Genomic DNA, 23,654 nt, shown 5'->3' with positions numbered 1-23,654 from the left:
AGTTCACAAGTTTAATATCAAACACAGTCATGGACAATTTAGTGTCTTCAATTCACCTCACTTGAATGTCTTTGGACTGTGGAAGGAAACCTGAGCTCCCAGAAAAACCCATGCAGACACGGGGGAAACATGCAAACTCCACACAGAAAGGACTCTGACCGCTCCACCTGGAGATCGAACTCAGGACCTTCTTGCTGCGAGGTGACAGTGCTACTCACTGAGCCACCGTGCCGCCACATTTATAAAAAATAATTAAAGATATATTCAAGTGATTGTTATTTTACATTCATATAGTAAATAAATACATAAAGACGTTCACTACGCTACAAAATTTTAAAGACATTTTATTATGTACACTAAAAGACATAACAGAAGGTTGTACAGAAATAAGGCACATTGTAAAATTGTGAGAATATAAAAAAGTAAAATGCCACTGTATATATTGGGCAAGGTTGTCTAACCCCTACAATTTAATTAAATAAAAATTGTGAAATAAAAATAATGAAACACAAAGGCACATAAATAAAGAAGCTGGTTCTAATTCACTTCATTTGACATTTTATTAAGAAACAGCAGCACCAGTTCAATTTAAAAATCCCTGACAATGAAAACACATATTTGACATACATACAGACTACACATACTGATTAAAACGATCCAATTACAATGACATAATACAGTAAAAGGCATCATAAATGATTTACAATTTTAACTGGATCTATCAACTCCTAATCTTGTCCATCCTCACAGCATCCTCACAGCTGGTGGCAGCATCCTCATCTCTGCCACCTCTAGCTCCCCAACGGATGCTGTGAGGATGGACAGATCAGAAATGATAGTAAACCATACAGCGAATGCCTTTCGTACTACACATTCATACCCCAGTCTTTTCCCTGATCCAGTTGCGGTATTTGGTAACCCGTGTATAGATGCCAGGCTTCTCCCTCTGACCACAGCCTTCCCCCCAACTAACCACTCCAACTAAAAACGATCGCTTGCTGCCCGGGTCCATGTAGGACATCGGCCCGCCAGAGTCACCCTGAGAGTAAACAAAAATGATTAGGAAATAATTAAATGAACAGTAATTAAGAACAGGGTTGCTTTTTTTGTACCTGACAGGCGTCCACACCACCAGTGAGAAGGCCTGCACAGATCATTCCTGGACTGATATCATCACCCATTAGCTGATGGCAGACTGTGTCGTTGATGATGCGTACCTCTGCTTTGTGAAGCACTGTTGCTAAATCTTTACCAGGGACAAGGCAATACAGAATTGACACCACGATCCTTCTATCCATATGATTTTTATAAATATTCACAGTCATACAGTGTAAACAGAATTGAATTAACTGTGTGGTTGTTAGGAGTTTAAACAGCTGGACAATGCCAACCTTCCATAACCGGGAGTCTTAGAACGCATAACTGCCCCCTTTTTATTTGCCATATAAAGCCATCTGTGTGCTTTTGTACTGCATATAAACTAGGGCTGCCCAGGGCGGGGTGACTATGTGCGTGGGGTCTTCAGACGCTGTGTAAGGACCCCGATTGGCAGATAGAGAGGTGCCTGTGCAGAGTGCATGGGTGGAGAAAGTATTCCGCTAAGGGCTGCACGTGGATCGGAGGAGGCGTGAGCAGCAATATACCCACCTATATTGCAGTCAGGGATCCCCCAGCAGCGGAAGACAAATTGACAAATTGAGTTTTATTTCATTTTCAATTTTAGTCATCTCCAAATCCCCATTGCACTAGCAACCACATACAACACCCACTGGCTGTGGAGGACCGCAGACTACCACCTGTGAACGAGACCAGCAGCAATCTGGTCCTCAGACGAGGCCAACTGGGTTTATTTTATTATTTTGGAAGCAGAGTAAGATGTTTAGCTATATGATTTACAGATAGACAAAAGCAATCATCATCAACAAATCTGAAAAACCCAGATTATTTCTACTCACTTCCATGTTCTCTGGTTTTGCCCCAGCCTGAAATCCACACAGACTGACCAACAGGTAAGACACGTGTGGCTGAAGGTAGGCAGATGGGCCAGATGTACTGGTTAAAGATCACCGAGCTGTCCAGCTTCATCAGAGCGATGTCATGATTAAAGCTGACGGGGTTGTAGGCGGGATGGCAGATGATCTGCTTCACACTCTTCTGTACTGTCCATGTGTTGGATTCACCCTGAGTGTGCAGACCTAGGTACACCTCCCACTGCTCCGCCTGAGAATATCTGCTCATATATACACATACAGTTTTTTTTTAATTGAAGTACAGACTTGCTCCATGTGAAACAAACCTCTACACATTTTGAAGCACCATTACTGTTTATTTTACTGTTTATCAATTAGAAAATCAAACATAATATGGCTTGTATAATAATATATATTATATTATATTATATAATATATATTAAAAAACAGTTTACCTAGGGGCGTCCAGACTTAAAAAATTGACATTAAAATTGAGTAGGGAAACAGGTAGTAACAGTTTATTTGAAGTGTTCCAACATAGAGTCTTCATAACGTCTTCATAACACATTCATAAACATAACATAAACCTTTTATAAAAGCAAAACTAAGAAATTATGCAGAATCTGTGTCAAAAGACTTGAGCTGACAGAGGTGTTTTGGTATTTTGCAGCATGTGAGATGACATTAGAGAATAGAACCTTACCTTGCCGCACTACTGTATCTACAATCTTACGTATTTAAAAACTTTATGTGCCAGCTGAAAAAATTGCTTCATGCCATCAATCTTAAAAACTCAATTTACTACTTATAACACTGTTATTAAACATATTTCCACAGCATTATTAATTAAATATCTAGTGACACCTTTTGGGTAAGACTGTCACCTCACAGCAAGAAGGTCCTGGGTTCGATCCCCAGGCGGGGCGGTCCAGATCCTATCTGTGTGGAGTTTGCATGTCCTCCCCGTGTCTGTGTGGCTTTCCTCCGGCAGCTCCGGTTTCCTCCCACAGTCCAAAAACATTCAGTCAGGTTAATTGGAGACACTGAATTGCCCTGTAGTTGAATGGGTGTGTGTATGTGTGTCTGCCTTGCGATGGACTGGTGCCCTGTCCAGGGTGTTACTGTGTGCCTTGCGCCCATTAAAAGCTGGGATAGGCTCCAGCACCCCCTGCAACTCTAATTGGATAAGCAGTTAAGAAAGTGAGTGAGTGAGTGACACTGGTAAAGTATTTATTTATTTATTAAACATATACTTTATGTATTGCGTCTGAAAGCCCCTAGCTTTGTACCCTTTAAATTAAGTGTTACCATAGAGCTTTACCTGTTAGTCTCATGTATACAGTGTGCAGCAGTGATAATCCAGCTGTTGCTGATAATAGACGCTCCACACACATGACCTTCGCCCTTAAGGTGGAGACTGACCTGCCAGGGCCACTCGCCTTCACCGGCAATCTCACCACCCACAATGCGAGAGCTCTTGTATGGTACCGTACCACAATCTGCACAGAAACAGAACAAACAAGTGCTACTAATGTAAATTACACTGGAACAGTAATACAGAGAGAACAATAAAGAAGGAAAAAAAGCTCACCACAGTCTGCTTCATCCGAACCATCGTCACAATCTTTCTCTCCATCACATCGAGGATTCTGCTTACTGATACACTCTTCATTCTTACACTTGAAGGTGAACTCAGAGCAGCTTAAAACTATAGCTAAACAAGGAAAAAAAATAGTCACATCATATCAAGCAAGGCTACATGGCTACACTTTTGAAAAACAATCAAGCATTACTGATTAATCTCACTTACTTTCTATACAGCTTATCCTAATCAGGGTCTAGGAGGGAGTGGCTCTCAATGGGCTCACAGAAACACCCTGGACGGGGCACCAGTCCATTGCAGGGCAGACATACACACACACATTCACACCTTAACACATACACACCTAAGGGCAATTCTAGTTTCTCCAATTAACCTGACTGCATGTCTTTGTATTGTGGGAGGAAACCGGAGCTCCTGGATGAAACCAACACAGACACTGGGAGAACATGCTAACTCCACACAGAAAAGACCCGGACCGCTCCATCTAAGAATCGAACCCAGGACCCTCTTGCTGTGAGGTGACAGCGCTACCCACCGAGCCACCCCTGATTAATTTTTGCTCTAGTTATATGATATGAGGTTCATTCCTATAATCTACACAAGATACCCAGATAATAGGCTTATGTAGCCACTCTGAATAAAGAGCAAATCTTTGAGGTCATTAAAACCAGTTAAAACCAAAAGAAGGACTAAACTTTTATGGATGTGGTATATGGACTTACCTTTGGCACACTCTGATTCATCAGTTCCATCCCCACAGTCATTATGTCCATCACATTTTTTCTGCTCAGAGACACATCTGCCGTTCCGGCAGTCGACCTGCCCAGCTTCACAGTGACCTGCAGACAGGGCAAAACAATGACTGTATTCTCTGAGCTATAATAAGAGACTGAGGGAGACTAGAATTAATCCACGTGTACCACAGTTCTCCTCATCTGTGTTATCTCCGCAGTCATCCACTCCATCACAGAAAAAGTGCTTGGGCTTGCAGAGGCCGTTCTTACATCTGAAGTAAAATTCCTCACAGACTGCATAATATATGTAAATAAATAAATAAATAATAAATACGTTTAAAAAGCAGACAACAAGCATCTTGGCATATTATTATTATAGCTGTTTTAGTTTCATATAAATACAGTGTAAACTGAGATTTAAACTACATAGCAAAAAATTGTGCAGAGCAAACTTGTCTTATTTACACAATTTTTTAACAAATTGTAATTAATCAGGCAGCATATGTTTGGTGTCATCTCATTTTATAATACTTTTTTTTTTATCTTGAGCTGTTGTAATAACTGACTTTCCCTATGGGAATAATAAAGCTATCTGTTTATCTATCTGTCTGTCTGTCTAGCTATCTATCTATCTTTTGTATTTTAGGCCTAATGCTGCAAGCAAGTAAGAAAAGCTTAAAATTATGCAGAATCGACATGTGCTTTTTTTCAAAACGTTGCGAGATGCTAAGTAATCCTAAATAAAAGTGGTTGTAGACCAAAGCTTTAGCACATATGCAACTACAAAAAACTTTTATCCAAAATGACTTAAAGTTGGGCCTCAAACACTTAAAGCAGTGGTGTCCAAACTATTTTCTAGGAGGGCCAGATTTGATAATGTGAAAGTTATTTAATCATTTTATTTTCACACAGCAAACAACAACCAAATGTAAACATTCACATGAACAAATCAGAACACACAGAACAAGCTATCTGAATTTCTAACTGAACTTTAAAAACTCAAAAGACGGGGCCCAAAGTGTCCAAAGTCCGGCCCGCGGTTGGATTTTATATGGCCCATGTCTTCTGTCTTAAATTGCATTACTTGTGGCCCGCCAGCGCAGTCAAACAGGAAAAAAAATAAAGTATATTAATACAAGATGTAATTCCCCTTTTTACCAGACGGTGGCAGCAATACTGTGTAAGTCATGGCAAACATGTGAAACATGAGACGTACTAATGTATGACGTAATAAAAGCGACACAGGCTGTACAAACAACGATTAACGGGAACAAAGTCTGACGTGACGTGTTGTACTAAAACAACGAGCTAAGCATTGGAGTGGTGGAGAGAACTTATGCTCAGTAATAATTTAGAGAAACTTAGAGTTCCTGTGTCGTTCTTTTAGTACATAAAGCCACGTTAAGCTTTATCTTTGTGAATGCGCCTCGTCTTTTATTTTACAGAGTTTTTAAAGTTCAGTTAGAAATTCAGATAGCTTGTTCTGTGTGTTCTGATTTGTTCATCTGAATATTTACATTTGGTTGTTGTTCGCTGTGTGAAAATAAAATTATTAAATATTTTATTGTTTAAAATTATGTTATTATGGACTGTTGGCCCTCGGGCACTTTCACATTATCAAATCTGACCTTCCTAGAAAATAGTTTGGACACCACTGACTTACACAGTATTGCTGCCACCATCTGGTAAAAAGGGGGAATTACATCTTGTATTAATATACTTCATTTTCTGTTTGACTGCGCTGGCGGGCCACAAGTAATGCAATTTAAGACAGAAGACGCGGGCCATAAAAAATCCAACCTCGACTTTGGACATGCCTGACTTAAAGTAAAACATAAATAAATAAACCTTTTTATTTAAGTAGTGAAATTGGTGACTCTTAACTCACCACAATCCTTCTCATCGCTCATGTCTTCACAGTCATTATAGCCATCACACTGAAGCTTAGAATCAATACACACACGATTGTCACACTGGAACCTCCCAGGACAAACTTCAGAAAAAAACACATTTTAATATGACTAGAATATAAATACAATACATTTTATTATTATTATTATATTATTATTTTTATTATTATTACAATGATGGGGATCATAAGCCTCAAACTGTGCAAAAAAGCCCTCATCGACGTAGGACATGTCAGAGAAGAACTTCACGGTTAACTTGCTGCTCTCAAAGACGTGAACTTTGTTTGTAGGTTGTGATCCACACATTCTGAAATGAAACATAGTACTTTATTAGATACTAAGCCTTCTTAAGCATGTTCGGCACAACTGATTGTTGCATAACATTGTTAAATATGTAACTATTAAATAATCCATGTAAAAATATTGTATCGTTTAGTGTTGTTACTAATATTTTAAGTCAAAATGGAAACTTTGAATGGAAACTTTGTATTTTAATTATTAAAACATGCCACAAAGTTAGATCTTATTTTGGAATTTTCTACACAGCCAAATAAATTGTTGTATGTATATTTTAGACTGAGCAGATTTAAGGACAATGATGTGTTTCAATCATTCAGTCACAAAAAAACACTTGCAAAAATAATTAAAAACCCAAGAATGCCATTTTTTCTGAAGTTTGTGTACTTTAACGGTATGTCAATGTAAACTGAAGCTGTTTTGACCTTGCTAAGACACTTTATGTAGTTCTTAACTTTATTACCTCTCTGTACATAAATTATTACTAGGCTCCAACCTGTTGCTGTTGATCTCCACGTAATCTTTAGTACAGTTTTTGGGACTCTGTCCAGGCTCATGCATAGAAAACCTGCTGAAATTTAGCATGACTTGTTTTCCTGTTGAAACCTTGAAAAAACCCAAAGAAACATTAAACTCCTAATTAAAGTGGAATAAGATACTAAAATATCTAGGATCTATTGACAGTGTATGGGTACGCTTTATTAAACAGCTGTGTCATTACCTCAATATCCCAAACACACTGGATCTGAGGAGGATAATGGGACGAAAAACCTGGAGAAGTGAAGGTGCCTTTCATTCCCGTTAGTTTCCCACCACACCCTGAAACACGAGACTAAAGAATTCAATAGGTCTGAGCTTTAATTTGTTAGGGCTGTGATATGATCCTTGAATGCTGGTTTGTAAAAAATTTACCTGGGATTTCGGCCGCAACCTGAGAGTATTGCGCCCTGAAGCCTGGGAAATTTTTCTCTTCATTTGTGACTAGTGTAACTAACATGACGTTTCCAGATGAGAGGAACACCAGCTTCTTATTGGGTGTGATGTTTCCACATTCCCTGCAGAAATATATTCAAATGATTACTTATGAGGCTGTCCAAACAAAAAAATCCTTGCTTCACAATTATAACAGTAACAGAGTTTTTCTGAGGTTTAAACAGTACAAACAATGCAGTCACATTAATGTGTGATTTCATTCTTCTAAAAACACGGTCTAGATGTAGCTACAACTATTTGCTATGTGTGGGTTTCATTGCGGTCAAGAAATGTTTTAGTCATTTTAAAAAGGTTTGTTGGGTGTGTAAAAAAATCAATAATGCAAAAATGCTGTCTTTGTAAAGCTCAGTGTCTCTGCTGAACAGTAACTGTTCCAACAGTAACAGTTACCAAAATAACTACATGAATGCTGCTGTCAGTCCTTCAATACAAATCTCAATCTCCCAGTATTTTGTGCTTTAAGATGAAAACTGGCTAAACAAGGCAAACGTTCAAAAAACCCACGTTAGAAGTCGTGTCTTCTGCCCGGCAGAAGGGGCACGGAGGTGCATATGTTTGATAAGTCATTTTATATATATACAGTGCCTTGCAAAAGTATTCAGCCCCCTTGAACTTTTCAACCTTTTGCCACATTTCAGGCTTTAAACATAAAGATATGAAATTGTAATTTTTTGTGAAGAATCAATAACAAGTGCGACACAATTGTGAAGTGGAACGAAATTTATTGGATATTTTAAACTTTTTTTAGAAATAAAAACCTGAAAAGTGGGGCGTGCAATATTATTCAGCCCCTTTACTTTCAGTGCAGCAAACTCACTCCAGAAGTTCAGTGAGGATCTCTGAATGATCCAATGTTGACCTAAATGACTGATGGTGATAAATAGAATCCACCTGTGTGTAATCAAGTCTCCGTATAAATGCACCTGCTCTGTGATAGTCTCAGAGTTCTGTTTAAAGCGCAGAGAGCATCATGAAGACCAAGAAACACACCAGGCAGGTCCGAGATACTGTTGTGGAGAAGTTTAAAGCCGAATTTGGATACAAAAAGATTTCCCAAGCTTTAAACATCTCAAGGAGCACTGTGCAAGCGATCATATTGAAATGAAGGGAGTATCAGACCACTGCAAATCTACCAAGACCCGGCCGTCCCTCTAAACTTTCAGCTCAAACAAGGAGAAGACTGATCAGAGATGCAGCCAAGAGGCCCATGATCACTCTGAATGAACTGCAGAGATCTACAGCTGAGGTGGGAGACTCTGTCCATAGGACAACAATCAGTCGTACACTGCACAAATCTGGCCTTTATGGAAGAGTGGCAAGAAGAAAGCCATTTCTCAAAGATATCTATAAAAAGTCACCTGGGAGACACACCAAGCATGTAGAAGAAGGTGATCTGGTCAGATGAAACCAAAATCGAACTTTTTGGCCACAACGCAAAACGTTATGTTTGGCATAAAAGCAACACAGCTCATCACCCTGAACACACCATCCCCACTGTCAAACATGGTGGTGGCAGCATCATGGTTTGGGCCTGCTTTTCTTCAGCAGGGACAGGGAAGATGGTTAAAATTGATGGGAAGATGGATGGAGCCAAATACAGGACCATTCTGGAAGAAAACCTGTTGCAGTCTGCAAAAGACCTGAGACTGGGACGGTGATTTACCTTCCAACAAGACAATGATCCAAAACATAAAGCAAAATCTACAATGGAATGGTTCACAAATAAACGTATCCAGGTGTTAAAATGGCCAAGTCAAAGTCCAGACCTGAATCCCATCGAGAATCTGTGGAAAGAGCTGAAAACTGCTGTTCACAAACGCTCTCCATCCAACCTCACTGAGCTCGAGCTGTTTTGCAAGGAAGAATGGGCAAAAATTTCTGTCTCTCGATGTGCAAAACTAATAGAGACATACCCCAAGCGACTTGCAGCTGTAATCGCAGCAAAAGGTGGCGCTAGAAAGTATTAACGCAAGGGGGCTGAATAATATTGCACGCCCCACTTTTCAGTTTTTTATTTCTAAAAAAAAGTTTAAAATATCCAATAAATTTCGTTCCACTTCACGATTGTGTCCCGCTTGTTGTTGATTCTTCACAAAAAATTACAATTTCATATCTTTATGTTTAAAGCCTGAAATGTGGCAAAAGGTTGAAAAGTTCAAGGGGGCTGAATACTTTTGCAAGGCACTGTATATACAGTGTATCACAAAAGTGAGTACACCCCTCACATTTCTGCAAATATTTCATTATATCTTTTCATGGGACAACACTATAGACATGAAACTTGGATATAACTTAGAGTAGTCAGTGTACAGCTTGTATAGCAGTGTAGATTTACTGTCTTCTGAAAATAACTCAACACACAGCCATTAATGTCTAAATAGCTGGCAACATAAGTGAGTACACCCCACAGTGAACATGTCCAAATTGTGCCCAAATGTGTCGTTGTCCCTCCCTGGTGTCATGTGTCAAGGTCCCAGGTGTAAATGGGGAGCAGGGCTGTTAAATTTGGTGTTTTGGGTACAATTCTCTCATACTGGCCACTGGATATTCAACATGGCACCTCATGGCAAAGAACTCTCTGAGGATGTGAGAAATAGAATTGTTGCTCTCCACAAAGATGGCCTGGGCTATAAGAAGATTGCTAACACCCTGAAACTGAGCTACAGCATGGTGGCCAAGGTCATACAGCGGTTTTCCAGGACAGGTTCCACTCGGAACAGGCTTCGCCAGGGTCGACCAAAGAAGTTGAGTCCACGTGTTCGGCGTCATATCCAGAGGTTGGCTTTAAAAAATAGACACATGAGTGCTGCCAGCATTGCTGCAGAGGTTGAAGACGTGGGAGGTCAGCCTGTCAGTGCTCAGACCATACGCCTCACACTGCATCAACTCGGTCTGCATGGTCGTCATCCCAGAAGGAAGCTGACGCACAAGAAAGCCAGCAAACAGTTTGCTGAAGACAAGCAGTCCAAGAACATGGATTACTGGAATGCCCTGTGGTCTGACGAGACCAAGATAAACTTGTTTGGCTCAGATGGTGTCCAGCATGTGTGGCGGCGCCCTGATGAGAAGTACCAAGACAACTGTATCTTGCCTACAGTCAAGCATGGTGGTGGTAGCATCATGGTCTTGGGCTGCATGAGTGTTGCTGGCACTGGGGAGCTGCAGTTCATTGAGGGAAACATGAATTCCAACATGTACTGTGACATTCTGAAACAGAGCATGATCCCCTCCCTTCGAAAACTGGGCCTCACGGCAGTTTTCCAACAGGATAACGACCCCAAACACAACCTCCAAGATGACAACTGCCTTGCTGAGGAAGCTGAAGGTAAAGGTGATGGACTAAACCCAATTGAGCACCTGTGGCGCATCCTCAAGTGGAAGGTGGAGGAGTTCAAGGTGTCTAACATCCACCAGCTCCGTGATGTCATCATGGAGGAGTGAAGAGGATTCCAGTAGCAACCTGTGCAGCTCTGGTGAATTCCATGCCCAGGAGGGTTAAGGCAGTGCTGGATAATAATGGTGGTCACACAAAATATTGACACTTTGGGCACAATTTGGACATGTTCACTGTGGGGTGTACTCACTTATGTTGCCAGCTATTTAGACATTAATGGCTGTGTGTTGAGTTATTTTTAGAAGACAGTAAATCTACACTGCTATACAAGCTGAACACTGACTACTCTAAGTTATATCCAAGTTTTATTTCTGTAGTGTTGTCCCATGAAAAGATATAATAAAATATTTGCAGAAATGTGAGGGGTGTACTCACTTTTGTGATACACTGTATACATATATGCATTTTCTCCCCATTTTCCTCCCGATTTAGTGCAGTTAATTTGTCTTCCGTTGCTGAGGGTATTGGCTGTTTGCATCCGAGGAGAGCATGTCGCTGTACATCTCTTCTGACACGTGCACAGCCCTCCTCTTCTCGCCCCTGCATTCTGCACAGGCGTCGTCTCTTCCACCAATTAGGGTCCTTATACAGAGTATGAAGAGCCCACCCCACCCTGCAGATACGATGGTCAATTAGTATCTGCTGCAGGCACTCCAGCCGGCCGGCGGCCATGGAATATCACGCTGCGCCACCTGGGCGCCAGTTTTTCTTGATTGACAATCACCTGTGCCTTGTAGGTGTTAATTCGCTTCAGGTGGAGGTTTTATATATATCACGGTTTCTCCCTCTCACACTTCCCAGCTCCATCATTGGCACACCTGCTTTTATCTAAATCTGTAATACTGGGCCTACAGTACCTTGTACCAACCGGTTAAATTTTTTTGTAACAGTGTATTTGTTCTTTCTTTAAAATCTGAACCACTTTTCCTTGCCATAACCATGTCATACTGTAATTAAAGAGCACTTACTCTGTTATCACCTGACTCTCAGTGGGAACAAGAGAATCATACACCCGGATAAAGTCATTACGACAGTCGTCCTCCAGATCTACAGCAATAAACTCTAACTGGACTCTGTGGTTAGGGTCAGCACGGAGCTGCCACTCAGTGTACATGTTGGGAAAGTACGGAGTATCTGGAAAGCCTGGAGACTGGATAATGCCAGTCTTTCCTGGGTGAGAGTGATGGGATTCCATATAGTGACCTGAAAGACAAAACAGAGTCAGAATGAACTATTTGTTTGTTTGTTTATTAGGATTTTAACGTCATGTTTTACACTTTGGTTACATTCATGACAGAAAACAGTAGTTACTCATTACACAAGATTCATCAGTTCACAAGGTTATATCAAACACAGTCATGGACAATTTAGTATCTCCAATTCACCTCACTCTTTGGACTGTGGGAGGAAACCGGAGCACCAGGAGTAAACCCACGCAGACATGGGGAGAACATGCAAACTCCACACAGAAAGGACCCGGACCGCCCCACCTGGGGCAGAATGAACTGAAATCAGACTGTATGTGTCTGACTGACATAAAAAGCAAACATATATCACTTACTATTCAGTGAAGAGTTAATGAAGCGAGCATCCACAGCTGTGACACACAAAAATAAGTATAAAAATAACAATTAAGTTACAAGTAACTTAGTACAAGTTTACATGGAGTATCATGTATAGAAATATGTATAACATACAGGGGTTGGACAAAATAACTGAAACACCTGGTTTTAGACCACAATAATTTATTAGTATGGTGTAGGGCAGGGGTCGGCAACCTTTTTTGTACTCTGTGCCGATTGAAAAAAATAGGTTGAAGATGAAGTAATAAGTGTGCCATAGAATACGTCATATAACACAAACTGTTGCTATGTATGTGACATACACCAATTAATCAGTTAATTAATCTTGTCAGTGTGATCCTTGTCCCTGACTCTCTACAAAGATGATCCATCTGTAGTGTATATGAGGTGAACTTACTGGCTTAATTTTTGAAGAACACTGGTTTGTTTCTTGTACCTTGAAATTGCTCGTTTGATTGATTCCATTTTGTCAGCATCATCCTTAAATGAGCTTTGGTGCTTTGTCTCAAAATGGCAGCGCACACTTGAGGTGCGACAAACGATGCTTTCACCGCACATAGCATACACAGGCTGGTCTTTTTGTTGAATAAATCCATACAAATCTGTCCAGTCTTGTTGAACTGAACGAACATCCACTTTTGCACGTTTAGCAGCCATGCTATACCACGTTTTGCACAAAACTGAAAGCTGACTCACTTCTGACACCTTGATTAACCTTAACTAGCATAAATTACTCAACCTTAACTGACCATAGGTGGAGGAGGTTAAGGTGGAGTAATTTATGGTTGTTAAGGTTAATTAAGGTGTCGGGAGTGAGCATATGGCATAAGGGTGTAAGGACGGATCCAACTAATAAGGCGCAACCCTGAGCATGAAATAATTTTTTTTACTCTTACCAATCAGAGTGCCAGACAAACGTGCTTCAAGTGCCAGCTTTGGCACGCGTGCCATAGGTTGCTGACCCCTGGTGTAGGGCCTCCTTTTGCGGCCAATACAGCGTCAATTCGTCTTGGAAATGACATATACAAGTCCTGCACAGTGGTCAGAGGGATTTTAAGCCATTCTTCTTGCAGGATAGTGGCCAGGTCACTACGTGATGCTGGTGGAGGAAAACGTTTCCTGACTCGCTTCTCCAAAACACCCCAAAGTGGCTCAATAATATTTAGATCTGGTGACTGTGCAGGCCATGGGAGATGTTCAACTTCACTTTCATGTTCATCAAACCAATCTTTCACCAGTCTTGCTGTGTGTATTGGTGCATTGTCATCCTGATACACGGCACCGCCTTCAGGATACAATGTTTGAACCATTGGATGCACATGGTCCTCCAGAATGGTTCGGTAGTCCTTGGCAGTGACGCGCCCATCTAGCACAAGTATTGGGCCAAGGGAATGCCATGATATGGCAGCCCAAACCATCACTGATCCACCCCCATGCTTCACTCTGGGCATGCAACAGTCTGGGTGGTACGCTTCTTTGGGGCTTCTCCACACCGTAACTCTCCCGGATGTGGGGAAAACAGTAAAGGTGGACTCATCAGAGAACAATACATGTTTCACATTGTCCACAGCCCAAGATTTGCGCTCCTTGCACCATTGAAACCGACGTTTGGCATTGGCACGAGTGACCAAAGGTTTGGCTATAGCAGCCCGGCCGTGTATATTGACCCTGTGGAGCTCCCGACGGACAGTTCTGGTGGAAACAGGAGAGTTGAGGTGCACATTTAATTCTGCCGTGATTTGGGCAGCCGTGGTTTTATGTTTTTTGGATACAATCCAGGTTAGCACCCGAACATCCCTTTCAGACAGCTTCCTCTTGCGTCCACAGTTAATCCTGTTGGATGTGGTTTGTCCTTCTTGGTGGTATGCTGACATTACCCTGGATACCGTGGCTCTTGATACATCACAAAGACTTGCTGTCTTGGTCACAGATGCGCCAGCAAGACGTGCACCAACAATTTGTCCTCTTTTGAACTCTGGTATGTCACCCATAATGTTGTGTGCATTGCAATATTTTGAGCAAAACTGTGCTCTTACCCTGCTAATTGAACCTTCACACTCTGCTCTTACTGGTGCAATGTGCAATTAATGAAGATTGGCCACCAGACTGGTCCAATTTAGCCATGAAACCTCCCACACTAAAATGACAGGTGTTTCAGTTATTTTGTCCAACCCCTGTATAGTACATAGCCTTAGGAAGGATCTACGTACCTCCAGACATCATGCTGTATATAAGCAGGGTATTGGTGGGTTTGTGTTCTAGGTTCACTCTCCGTGATTTTCTGAGTGCCCCAATCTGTTCTGTGGATCTGATGGCTTCATCCACAGCAGATAACTGAGACTCTGGTACGCTGAACTCAGACAGGTAGTACGCTACAACACTGTCATTACTCGACTCACTGAAAAAAAAACCCTTATGTATGTTTATGAGGTTTAAAGTAAGTACTCAAAAGTTTAAAAACAACTACTGGATAATGATGATGATGAAATTAAAAGAAAAGCTCGAGTTAAAGCTTGAGAGAAGTCATACCTAAAGGCTTGAATGGTGGAGCTAATGTAGTATCTGGATAATAATGGGACGTTGTTGTATATATCTTTCATCTGAAAGGCAAAAATTTAGCTTGATAAGAATGAAAAAAAGCCAACAGCTTTTTAGCTCAAAAAGAAAACAATACAAACAATAAGATTTGCACATGTGCAATACAATCAGCATGCCGTTTTGCCGAATTAGTCAATGCAGACCTGCCATTTTGCAGGTCTCAGAGGGCCATGCCCGTATACTCACACTGCCAGGTTATTATAACCTTTATTATATTTACATTCTCTTGATATTATAGACATAAACGTATTTAAAAACTTGAGATATTTTACTTTACAGACATACCTCTAGTAATAAAGAGGTTTTTAACCCTTTACAGCCTGACAGAAATTGTAATTTTCCGGACTTAAAGGCCATAGTGTATTCGGGTGGCGCATGGGCAAAACAAACTAGCATACCAACGGGTTTGAATTTAAGCTCTGCTACTGGCAGGCCTGACTCCTATACGGACAATGACTGGCTCATCCATAGGGTGGGAATGCTGGAGAGGATTGCCTTCAGAGAGACATGAGATAATCAAGATCGATTTGTGACTTTCCATGTGTGATGCGGATCTCATATTTACATTTTTGGCTTTTAGCAGATGCTTTTTTTCAATAGTGACTTACAGTAATGTGACAATATATTGTCCAAGCAATCGAGGGTTAAGGGCCTTGCTCAAGGGCCCAACAGTGACAACCTGGCAGTGGTGGGGCTTAAGCCAGTGACCTTTCGTTTAGTAGTCTAGTACCTTAACCACTTGGCTACAACTGCCCTATATTATCCTGCCTCATGCAAGTACAAAAAAGTGACCGGCTGCAAAACATTTTGGAAAGGCATAATAATATTGGTAATTGAAATGTTTTATAACTTATTATAACAAGGAAAATAAAAAAGATTAGCATATGATGAGACATAAAACGTACTTGTTTGGAGACCTGAGATGCCAGCTCTTTAAATTGACGACTGTTACTGTCCTCATACGAGTCTGTAAATCTCTGACTGGCGATAGTCATCGAGCCACTAAAAACCTTCCTTATTTTTTCACCTGTTCTTACTATACATGACAGTGAGAGTTCAGAGAAACATATCAATTTTGCATGAATATAAATCATGTTACACATGAGTACTCACAATGAAAGTTGCATACGAGCAATGTTACTATAAGTGTAGTGACTGATGCTAATACGACCAGCCCAATCAGCAGCATTGTCCTTAATGATAAGCTCCTTTTCTCCAATTTCTTCTCATCAGATGCAGGTAGAAACTGCACAGATGGGTCCAAGTCATGATCCTACGAATATATCACAATATAAAACATGCACAAATGAAAATATTTGTACAGTGTAGTAATTACATTCAAAGTGTCAAATCATTCAGTTTAACTTACTCATCAAAAGTCATAATAAAGGAATAATATTCATACATTCAGTCATTTTTATGTTTTACCATCGCTTTATCCTGATCAGGGCTGCATGGGTCCCGTTTCCTTAAAATCACTGGGTGCAATGCAGTGACACACCCCGGAAAGGATGCCGATCCATCACAGGGCCTCAGCAAATCACTGTGAATTCAAACCCTGGTTCCCAGCAGTAGTGGGGTAGCACATTTAACCGCTGCACCACCCAAATGTTTCCAGTAACATTTATGTATTCATTTATTTTTACTAGCCGCTTTAACCTAGTCCTGATTGCAGTGGGTCCAGAACCATTTAACAACACAAGGAACCTTCACTCACTCACTCACACCTGAGGCAAGCGTTCATTGTCTTTATACATCATTCAACTTTTTACAAACCCTTTTATACCATTTTATACCATTTATTTGTGTTGGTATACAAACCCCATTTCCAAAAAAGTTGTGACATTTTGTAAAATGCAATAAAAACAAGAATCTGTGATTTGTTCATTCGCAGTAACTATGTAGTTACTACCAAGAAGTGTAGAAGCCCAGCCACACCCTGCATACCAGCCACCACTTTAAGTTAATAGGTCATGTTATTCAAGTTTAATCTAGCCTGTCGTGTCAACAGTAAGGTGACTCAGCAGGTGCAGCGGTGTTTAGGGCTGGGTGTTCTGACACCTTTCTATAAAGAGGCTCAATACAATGCACACTTGTGTAATTAAATGCAAAACTTCATGGCAGAAAGAACATCTAAGCATCATAAAGGTTTTGGTTATTGAAGATTTTACTGCAAAACCATGGGCATTATTCAAATGATTTTGTGGCTATAACAGACTTCACTGGCCTCTAAAGCCACCAAAAATTAATTTAAATTTGTGACCTGTGGCTGTTACCTTATTTTCTGTTTTGTTTCAAGGAATGTAAATGTAGTTTCCTTGCATTTTAAAGGTATATAATCTATTTTGTATAATATTTCTCTATCAAAACACTTGACTCCAAACCCCCTTGTTAGAACTGCAGGGGATCAACGTCTCTCCTTTACAAAGCTTTACAGTTGTCACTATGCACTCAGGCAGGTAGTGTTCACCTAGTAACCGCCAAACCCAAGAAGCCTACCAGAAGTCCAGTGGCGGTATGTATTACCACAGTCTGCCATTCCTTCCAAAGGAAGTTTGAAACCTGGTAATATTCCTATACAGATTTTATAACAATGGCCTAGCTGAGCACTTACAGAATTGGTGATGTTTTTGGGAGGAAAGATTGATTGAAGAGTGAAACATGATCCTCCACATATGCTTAGAATCTCTGTAAGAATTCGCTACTAAACGGTGTAGATATGAGAATGTCTGAAACACTCGTGAGACCAATGAAGAGTATCAGTAATTGTAAATGAAGTACATCCAAATTAATACAATTCAAAATAAGGAAATAAATATACACGTTCACAACACTTTTTATTTGAAGTCTGCAGTAATTTAAATGGAAATTATTCTGAATGCTTATTAAAAGAAATTTATTTATAACAAATGACGGCATTACATTTATAAATAATAAGAGTCACTGATAGTGTTGGTTTAATCAAGCCTGTCTTATTTATAGGCACAAATCCTACAAGTTTGATTCTATTCTCAGAAAACCCACAATAAACATATAAAATAACTCAAATTTGTTCTTAAACACAGAACTGTTTGTAACCAAACTAAAATTTCCAGATTGCCATCAAGCACAATTTTCCTTACAAGTTTATAGTAATGTTTGACCTCAAAAGTACATTAAATAGTACTAAATTTATAGCTGATTACAGTCTTTGTTTTCATAATTACTGTTTTTTTATATATTACATACATATATAAAATATTAAATTTAAAACAACATGGACACAGATTAAAATAGTAAAATTTTTGAGACCTGCAACAAGAGCAGAAAATGTAGCTGGTCGCACATACTTGTTTCTACAGAGGAACTAAATATATAAATGTAAAATATATATTCCTATTCTTGTTATAAATAAATAAAATATATTTATTTGTGTTGGTATTCAGGACATGGCTTTAATAATGTAATATATAAAATATATACGTGTTTATGAATCATACCGGATGCTTCATGCTGCCTTCAATGCCACTCTCCGGCTCCGCCACCTCCATATCAACCACCGCATTCAGGAGACTTCACTGATCCTCACATTACCGGACAGTATAGTTTACACACTGCGTTAGCGTCCATTCTGAAACCTAACATATTAAAACACGAACCCTAAAAAACATTAGGTGTATTATTTTAGTTCTTATATAGTTCCATGCTTTAGTTTTAGTTAGTTTTGAACGCTGCCTGGTCTGTATGGTTTGGTTCACCTGCCGACTCAGTCCTGGGAACAGGTGTGTGTCATGCTAGCGATATTTCCTTCCGACTGAACTCGAATGAAATCCACTACAAATAGTTTAAAATGTATATGTATGAAAAGTTATGCTAATAAAAGCACATATTAATGAAGAAAATAATAGCTAAAGCTGAGTTAAAAGTCGGGCTAGCGCAGCTAGTTTAGGTGTGTTGTCCGGTGAACCTGACTGCTGAGGTAAAATCAATAACCGAGGCGGAGCAACCTGAGAACAGTTGTAGTTGACTTTCTTTTGTCAGGGGTTAAATATTTGACAATTGCAGCTACGTTTTAACAAGACAACTAACAAATGCATTTATGATCAGATAATCTTATTACTTTCAGTTCAAGCAATAATAACAGCAAATAAAATACAGTATAGCAGTTCATCAGTAAAGCTCTATATTAGTGCTTCCTAAGGATTCTGACCGAGACAAGGGACAGCCATTAAGTCAATAATGAAAAATCCAGGTATTTTTATGGGGTTCACAAACATTTTCACCTCCCATTTAAGTGGACTTTACAGATACACTATTACTACTTGTTGTCATAGTACATACAGATTCATTTTTTATTTGCATTTACAGACCAGCCTGTTTCAGAAAAAATAGGATCAGGTTTCATTTCTCAATTCCACCAACTCGAACCAATAAAACCACTGATGGTGTCCAGTTTTTCACAAGTACTGTCAGCAGCAACACTAGGCCTTTACCGTCATTCAGAAGTTTCTCAATCCTCTCGTGAAAACCAGTGATAGACTCTAAGTAAACATGTTTTGTTCCATAAGCATCTGAGAGTGAAAACACCCCAATGCAACGTCTTTTAGGAAACACCCCAATGCATTCTCATTATTACATTAATTATTCAAACCCTATGTTACCACCGTTTATTGCACTTGTTGTCATACAGATAGATAAACATGAGTCCTCGGTGGAAATACTATGTCTGCATGGGTTTGGTGCCATGGGGAACCTTTTAAATGAGTAAACTTTAGGCCTTGTAAAAATGGAGAACTTTGGACCGCAGGACCTATTTAAAATTGGATTTCAGGATATGCTTTAAGCTGCACTTAGTATGTACCAAAAACGTCAGATTTTATAGTTCCTACTTGTTAAATTGGTCAAAAGTGTCTTAGCCCCAAACTTTTTGCTCCACAGAGTCTTGAGACAGTTTAATTAATGCCCCAGTGGAGAGTGTGTTTTTACATCTATGATAAAATAACACAGGTGATTGACAGTGTAAGCATAAATAATTCATTAAATAAAATAATGAGGGCACAGGGAAAGGTTGGCAGTTAGCCTTTCCATAGTGATTACAGGGTTGAGTTATTAAAGGTTATGTTCTGCCTTAAACAAGGCCTTATTCCTCCAACAATTTTATATGAATAACTCGGTGTTTTACAGATTTTATGTTTAAAAGACATTTTTTTCAGATTGTATTATTTCTTTATTTTTATGCTTTAACAGCCATTTGTCTCATGAATTAAATTTCAAGAATTAGTCGAGGGTTGGACTGTGTGTTTTCTGCTGGTGATCCAGTACAGCAAATGAGTAGTGAGTCCTGATCCACCTAAAAACCTTTTTTTTCCCAAAAACTTTTATCCAAAGTGACTTACAGCTAATAGGTAATACAGTCAAAGCATTTAAGGTCAGGGTCCTTTCTGTGTGGAGTTTGCATGTTCTCCCCGTGTCTGCGTGGGTTTACTCCGGGTGCTCCTGTTTCCTCCCACAGTCCAAAGATGTGCAAGTGAGGTGAATTGGAGACACTAAATTGTCCATGACTGTGTTTGACATTGAACTTGTGAACTGATGAACCTTGTGTAATGAGTAACTACCGTTCCTGTCATGAATGTAACCAAAGTGTGTAAAACATTACGTTAAAATCCTATAAAACAAACAAACAAACAAACATTTAAAGGCAGAGTTCCTCAGTCAAAGGAACTGACACCGCCTTAAACTTTTAAACAGTTTAAAATCAATCAGCTAAGCCACCACTGCTTACATACAATATTCAGCTAAATGTATGAGGACATCTGTGTTTGTGAGGTCAGGCCCTGAACTCTGGGAAGTGCTGTAAGAAGCCTGGTATAATATATTAGAAGATTACTTCAGAAACAAACAGTCTCACCAAAAGAATTCAAGATGTGTTTAGTGCCAAGCGAGGTCATATTAAATACTGACTTTTGCCTGTACAAGCCATTTTGTTTTGAAAATGTTGACTTTTTTAAAAGTTGTGTATGTATTTCCTGTATTTCAACTTAATAAACAGACCAAAACATAAATGTAGATGTCCATTAAAACTTGCTAAAACAACAAACGCTAGAGGTGGCCTAAAATGTTCATCCATTCTTTTGGTCATCCGTCTGTCTGCCCATCTATCTAACTTTTTTCTACATTTAATTTTAATCTTTATTAACATTTTTTGCACAGGCTGAGACGGTCAAAACTGTCCCATGACTAAAACCACACATGCGCAGACACACACTTCAGACTCCTGTTACCCCATAAGGGACACTTACTGGAGACTATAAGACTTTACATAAATTCAGGAGTGGATGGATTTTTTGGCATGGTTTTTTTAGAGTTTCCCAAAGCTGAAACACATGGAGGGTTAACAGTCTCTGGTATTTGTTCAGCTGAAAGCATAGGTTTGTACATTAAAACCTTTCCAACTTTAATATTAATATTATTTATGTGTATTGCAGATACAAGAATATGAAGTAAAGAAATGTGTGAATGCTTTGAAATACCTTAAACTAAATTCTTTTTTAAATGTGGTCTAATTTTTAAACACATTCTGCTTACATACAAAAGTATTACTATGTTTACTACTGTGTTTTAAATAATTGTCTTGTTCCATTATAAAACTTTTCTTTAGCTTCAGGTGATGAATGCTGCCCTGGTGTTCTTCTCGTTTGTTTTCTACACAATTATAAATTAACTTAATGTGCACTTGTTCCTCTAATAATTGCAGATTTTTCAACACTGAGAAAATAAAGCAATGTACTGATTGCTAGGAGGAATTTAAGACCATTTTTGAATTTACTGCATAACCTCCCTCAATGGGTCACACCACAGCCTGTCAGTGGTGTTGAGGTCTGGAACCTGCTCAATGGTGCACTCCTCACCAAATTTTATGGTTTGGAGAGCATTGTTTTAAAGCACATATTTAAAGTCAAATGTTTAAATACAGTTTTAAGACAAAAGTACTGTATGGCAAGGCAGACATGACAGTTGATTTACAAATACACCTGTTTTTTTTCCGTCTATAAATAATTAAAACACCTACTTTTATCTTCTAATAAGTTCCTTTGTGAGTTTATTAGGAAAAATGTGACAAAATCTGGTGAGTCAAAAACATACACAGAACAACTTGAATAATACATTTACACTGACTTTAATTCCTTGTTAGTGATTATGATAGATTACAGCTGGTGTTTCTCTGAGCCCATAAAGAAAGGGCTTGTCTGATTGCACACAATAAAATACAAGGAACTGTGGTCTTATTACCAAAGTAAGAGAAAAACACTTTTTCAGTGGACACATGAACAGAAACGTCTGCTGATTAAATAAAGTTCTTAAAAGTCTGGACTTATTAAGGTGATTTTTTGTACTTGTGTTGCTAGTTTACAAGAGATTTGGCTTATATTGAGATCAGACCACATTTACAGAGAAATCAATCCAAAGAATCTATGCGATTTCTAATTTCTTCTAACTGTATCTGCCATATAAAAAGATTCAGCATGAAATACTGTATTACAGCTTTCTGTCTATTTCTTTGCAGTGCAAGGTGGCAATGAACAGCTCAAGTGCCAACCTGTTGAACGTCTACGACCAGGCCTACACAGTGGACCATGACATTGTCACCATTTCTAAAATTATAGTTGCAGTTTTTATGTCTCTCTTTTTTGTCTATATAAACTGCATCATGTTTTTTGCTCTCAGCAGCAAGTCCGTATTTTATGAAACCCCTCGATACATCCTGTTCGGCCACATGCTTCTCAATGACTCGGTCCAATTGCTAATTATGACTGCACTGTATGCGCTGTCTTTCACTTTTCTTAGCGTAGTCCGAGCTCTTTGTTCCTTTATGGTCCTCCTCGTGACCTGCACCTCTCAGAATGCACCTCTGACCCTGGCTTTAATGTCCATGGAGCGCTACATAGCGATCTGCTTACCTCTTCGCCACGGCACTCTTGTGACACCGAAAAGCACGGGCATTGCCCTGGGGATCATTTGGTTTTTGATCTTATTGAATTTAATAACAGATGTCATGTTTGAATTGATTACAGATCCAAGCCTCTTTTTAAAAACTACTTGGTGCACCAGGGAGAAGCTTTTTGTTGCCAGGTGGCAATATGATAAAGCTCAAGGAGTGGATATTGTGTTTTTTGTCTCAGTTACAGTGATCATACTGTTCACTTACGTCGCCATTATAATCACTGCCAGGAATGTTTCCTCTAACAAACAATCAGCAATAAAGGCCCACCGAACTGTCCTGCTGCACCTAATCCAGCTGGCTTTGTGTGTTAACACGTTCCTATTTGGCACCATAGAGCGAACGTTATACATGATGGCTGGTAGCACTAACAATTTATTTATACAGTTGCGCTATCTGAACTTTCTCATAGTCATGATTCTGCCACGCTGCCTCAGCCCACTTATCTACGGGCTCAGAGACGATGCTGTACGGCCCATGTTCAGATATTATTTTTGTTATAGACCCAACAGAATTAAGCCTGTAGTCCATGTTGCCTAATCAGTGGGACAAAAGTGTGTATCAGATGTCCCAGCCTGTAGGACTAACTCCTTG

The 23,654-nt window shown here is 39.5% G+C and overlaps 2 protein-coding genes across 2 annotated transcripts; one reads left to right on the top strand and one right to left on the bottom strand.

Annotated features, from left to right (window-relative positions):
- Positions 1–370: 370 nt before the first annotated feature.
- st14b (ST14 transmembrane serine protease matriptase b) lies at positions 371–18,612 on the bottom strand. Its single transcript, XM_063012165.1, has 20 exons — positions 18,562–18,612; positions 16,196–16,355; positions 15,988–16,118; positions 15,014–15,084; positions 14,695–14,882; positions 12,463–12,498; positions 11,870–12,104; positions 7,427–7,569; positions 7,236–7,333; positions 7,011–7,120; positions 6,391–6,524; positions 6,196–6,300; positions 4,494–4,601; positions 4,296–4,412; positions 3,562–3,684; positions 3,292–3,469; positions 1,956–2,230; positions 1,113–1,246; positions 881–1,039; positions 371–809 (listed from the first exon to the last, which is right to left on the bottom strand). Exons 1-20 carry the CDS (start codon positions 18,610–18,612, stop codon positions 792–794), a joined length of 2,574 nt encoding a protein of 857 aa, XP_062868235.1. The 3' UTR covers positions 371–791.
- A 2,248-nt stretch (positions 18,613–20,860) lies between these two features.
- Positions 20,861–23,600, top strand: LOC134330892 (odorant receptor 131-2-like). The gene is made up of 2 exons (XM_063012163.1): positions 20,861–20,887; positions 22,626–23,600. The coding sequence occupies exons 1-2, from the start codon at positions 20,861–20,863 to the stop codon at positions 23,598–23,600; spliced, it is 1,002 nt and encodes a 333-aa protein (XP_062868233.1).
- The last annotated feature ends 54 nt before the right edge of the window (positions 23,601–23,654 follow it).

The sequence above is a fragment of the Trichomycterus rosablanca genome, chromosome 16 (genome assembly GCF_030014385.1).
Source record: "Trichomycterus rosablanca isolate fTriRos1 chromosome 16, fTriRos1.hap1, whole genome shotgun sequence".
NCBI classification, from domain to species: domain Eukaryota; kingdom Metazoa; phylum Chordata; class Actinopteri; order Siluriformes; family Trichomycteridae; genus Trichomycterus; species Trichomycterus rosablanca.
The sequence above is the reverse complement of the archived record's forward strand: the minus strand, read 5'-3'. Positions and strand labels throughout refer to the sequence as shown.

Coding starts and splice junctions, on each gene's coding strand:
- LOC134330892 (XM_063012163.1), top strand. CDS start 20,861: ATGTATGAGGACATCTGTGTTTGTGAG. Junction 20,888..22,625: donor AGGACATCTGTGTTTGTGAG/GTCAGGCCCTGA, acceptor ATTTCTTTGCAG/TGCAAGGTGGCAATGAACAG.
- st14b (XM_063012165.1), bottom strand. CDS start 18,612: ATGGAGGTGGCGGAGCCGGAGAGTGGCATTGAAGGCAGCATGAAGCAT. Junction 16,119..16,195: donor GCTCGTATGCAACTTTCATT/GTGAGTACTCAT, acceptor TGTCATGTATAG/TAAGAACAGGTGAAAAAATA. Junction 4,413..4,493: donor CACAGATGAGGAGAACTGTG/GTACACGTGGAT, acceptor CCCTGTCTGCAG/GTCACTGTGAAGCTGGGCAG.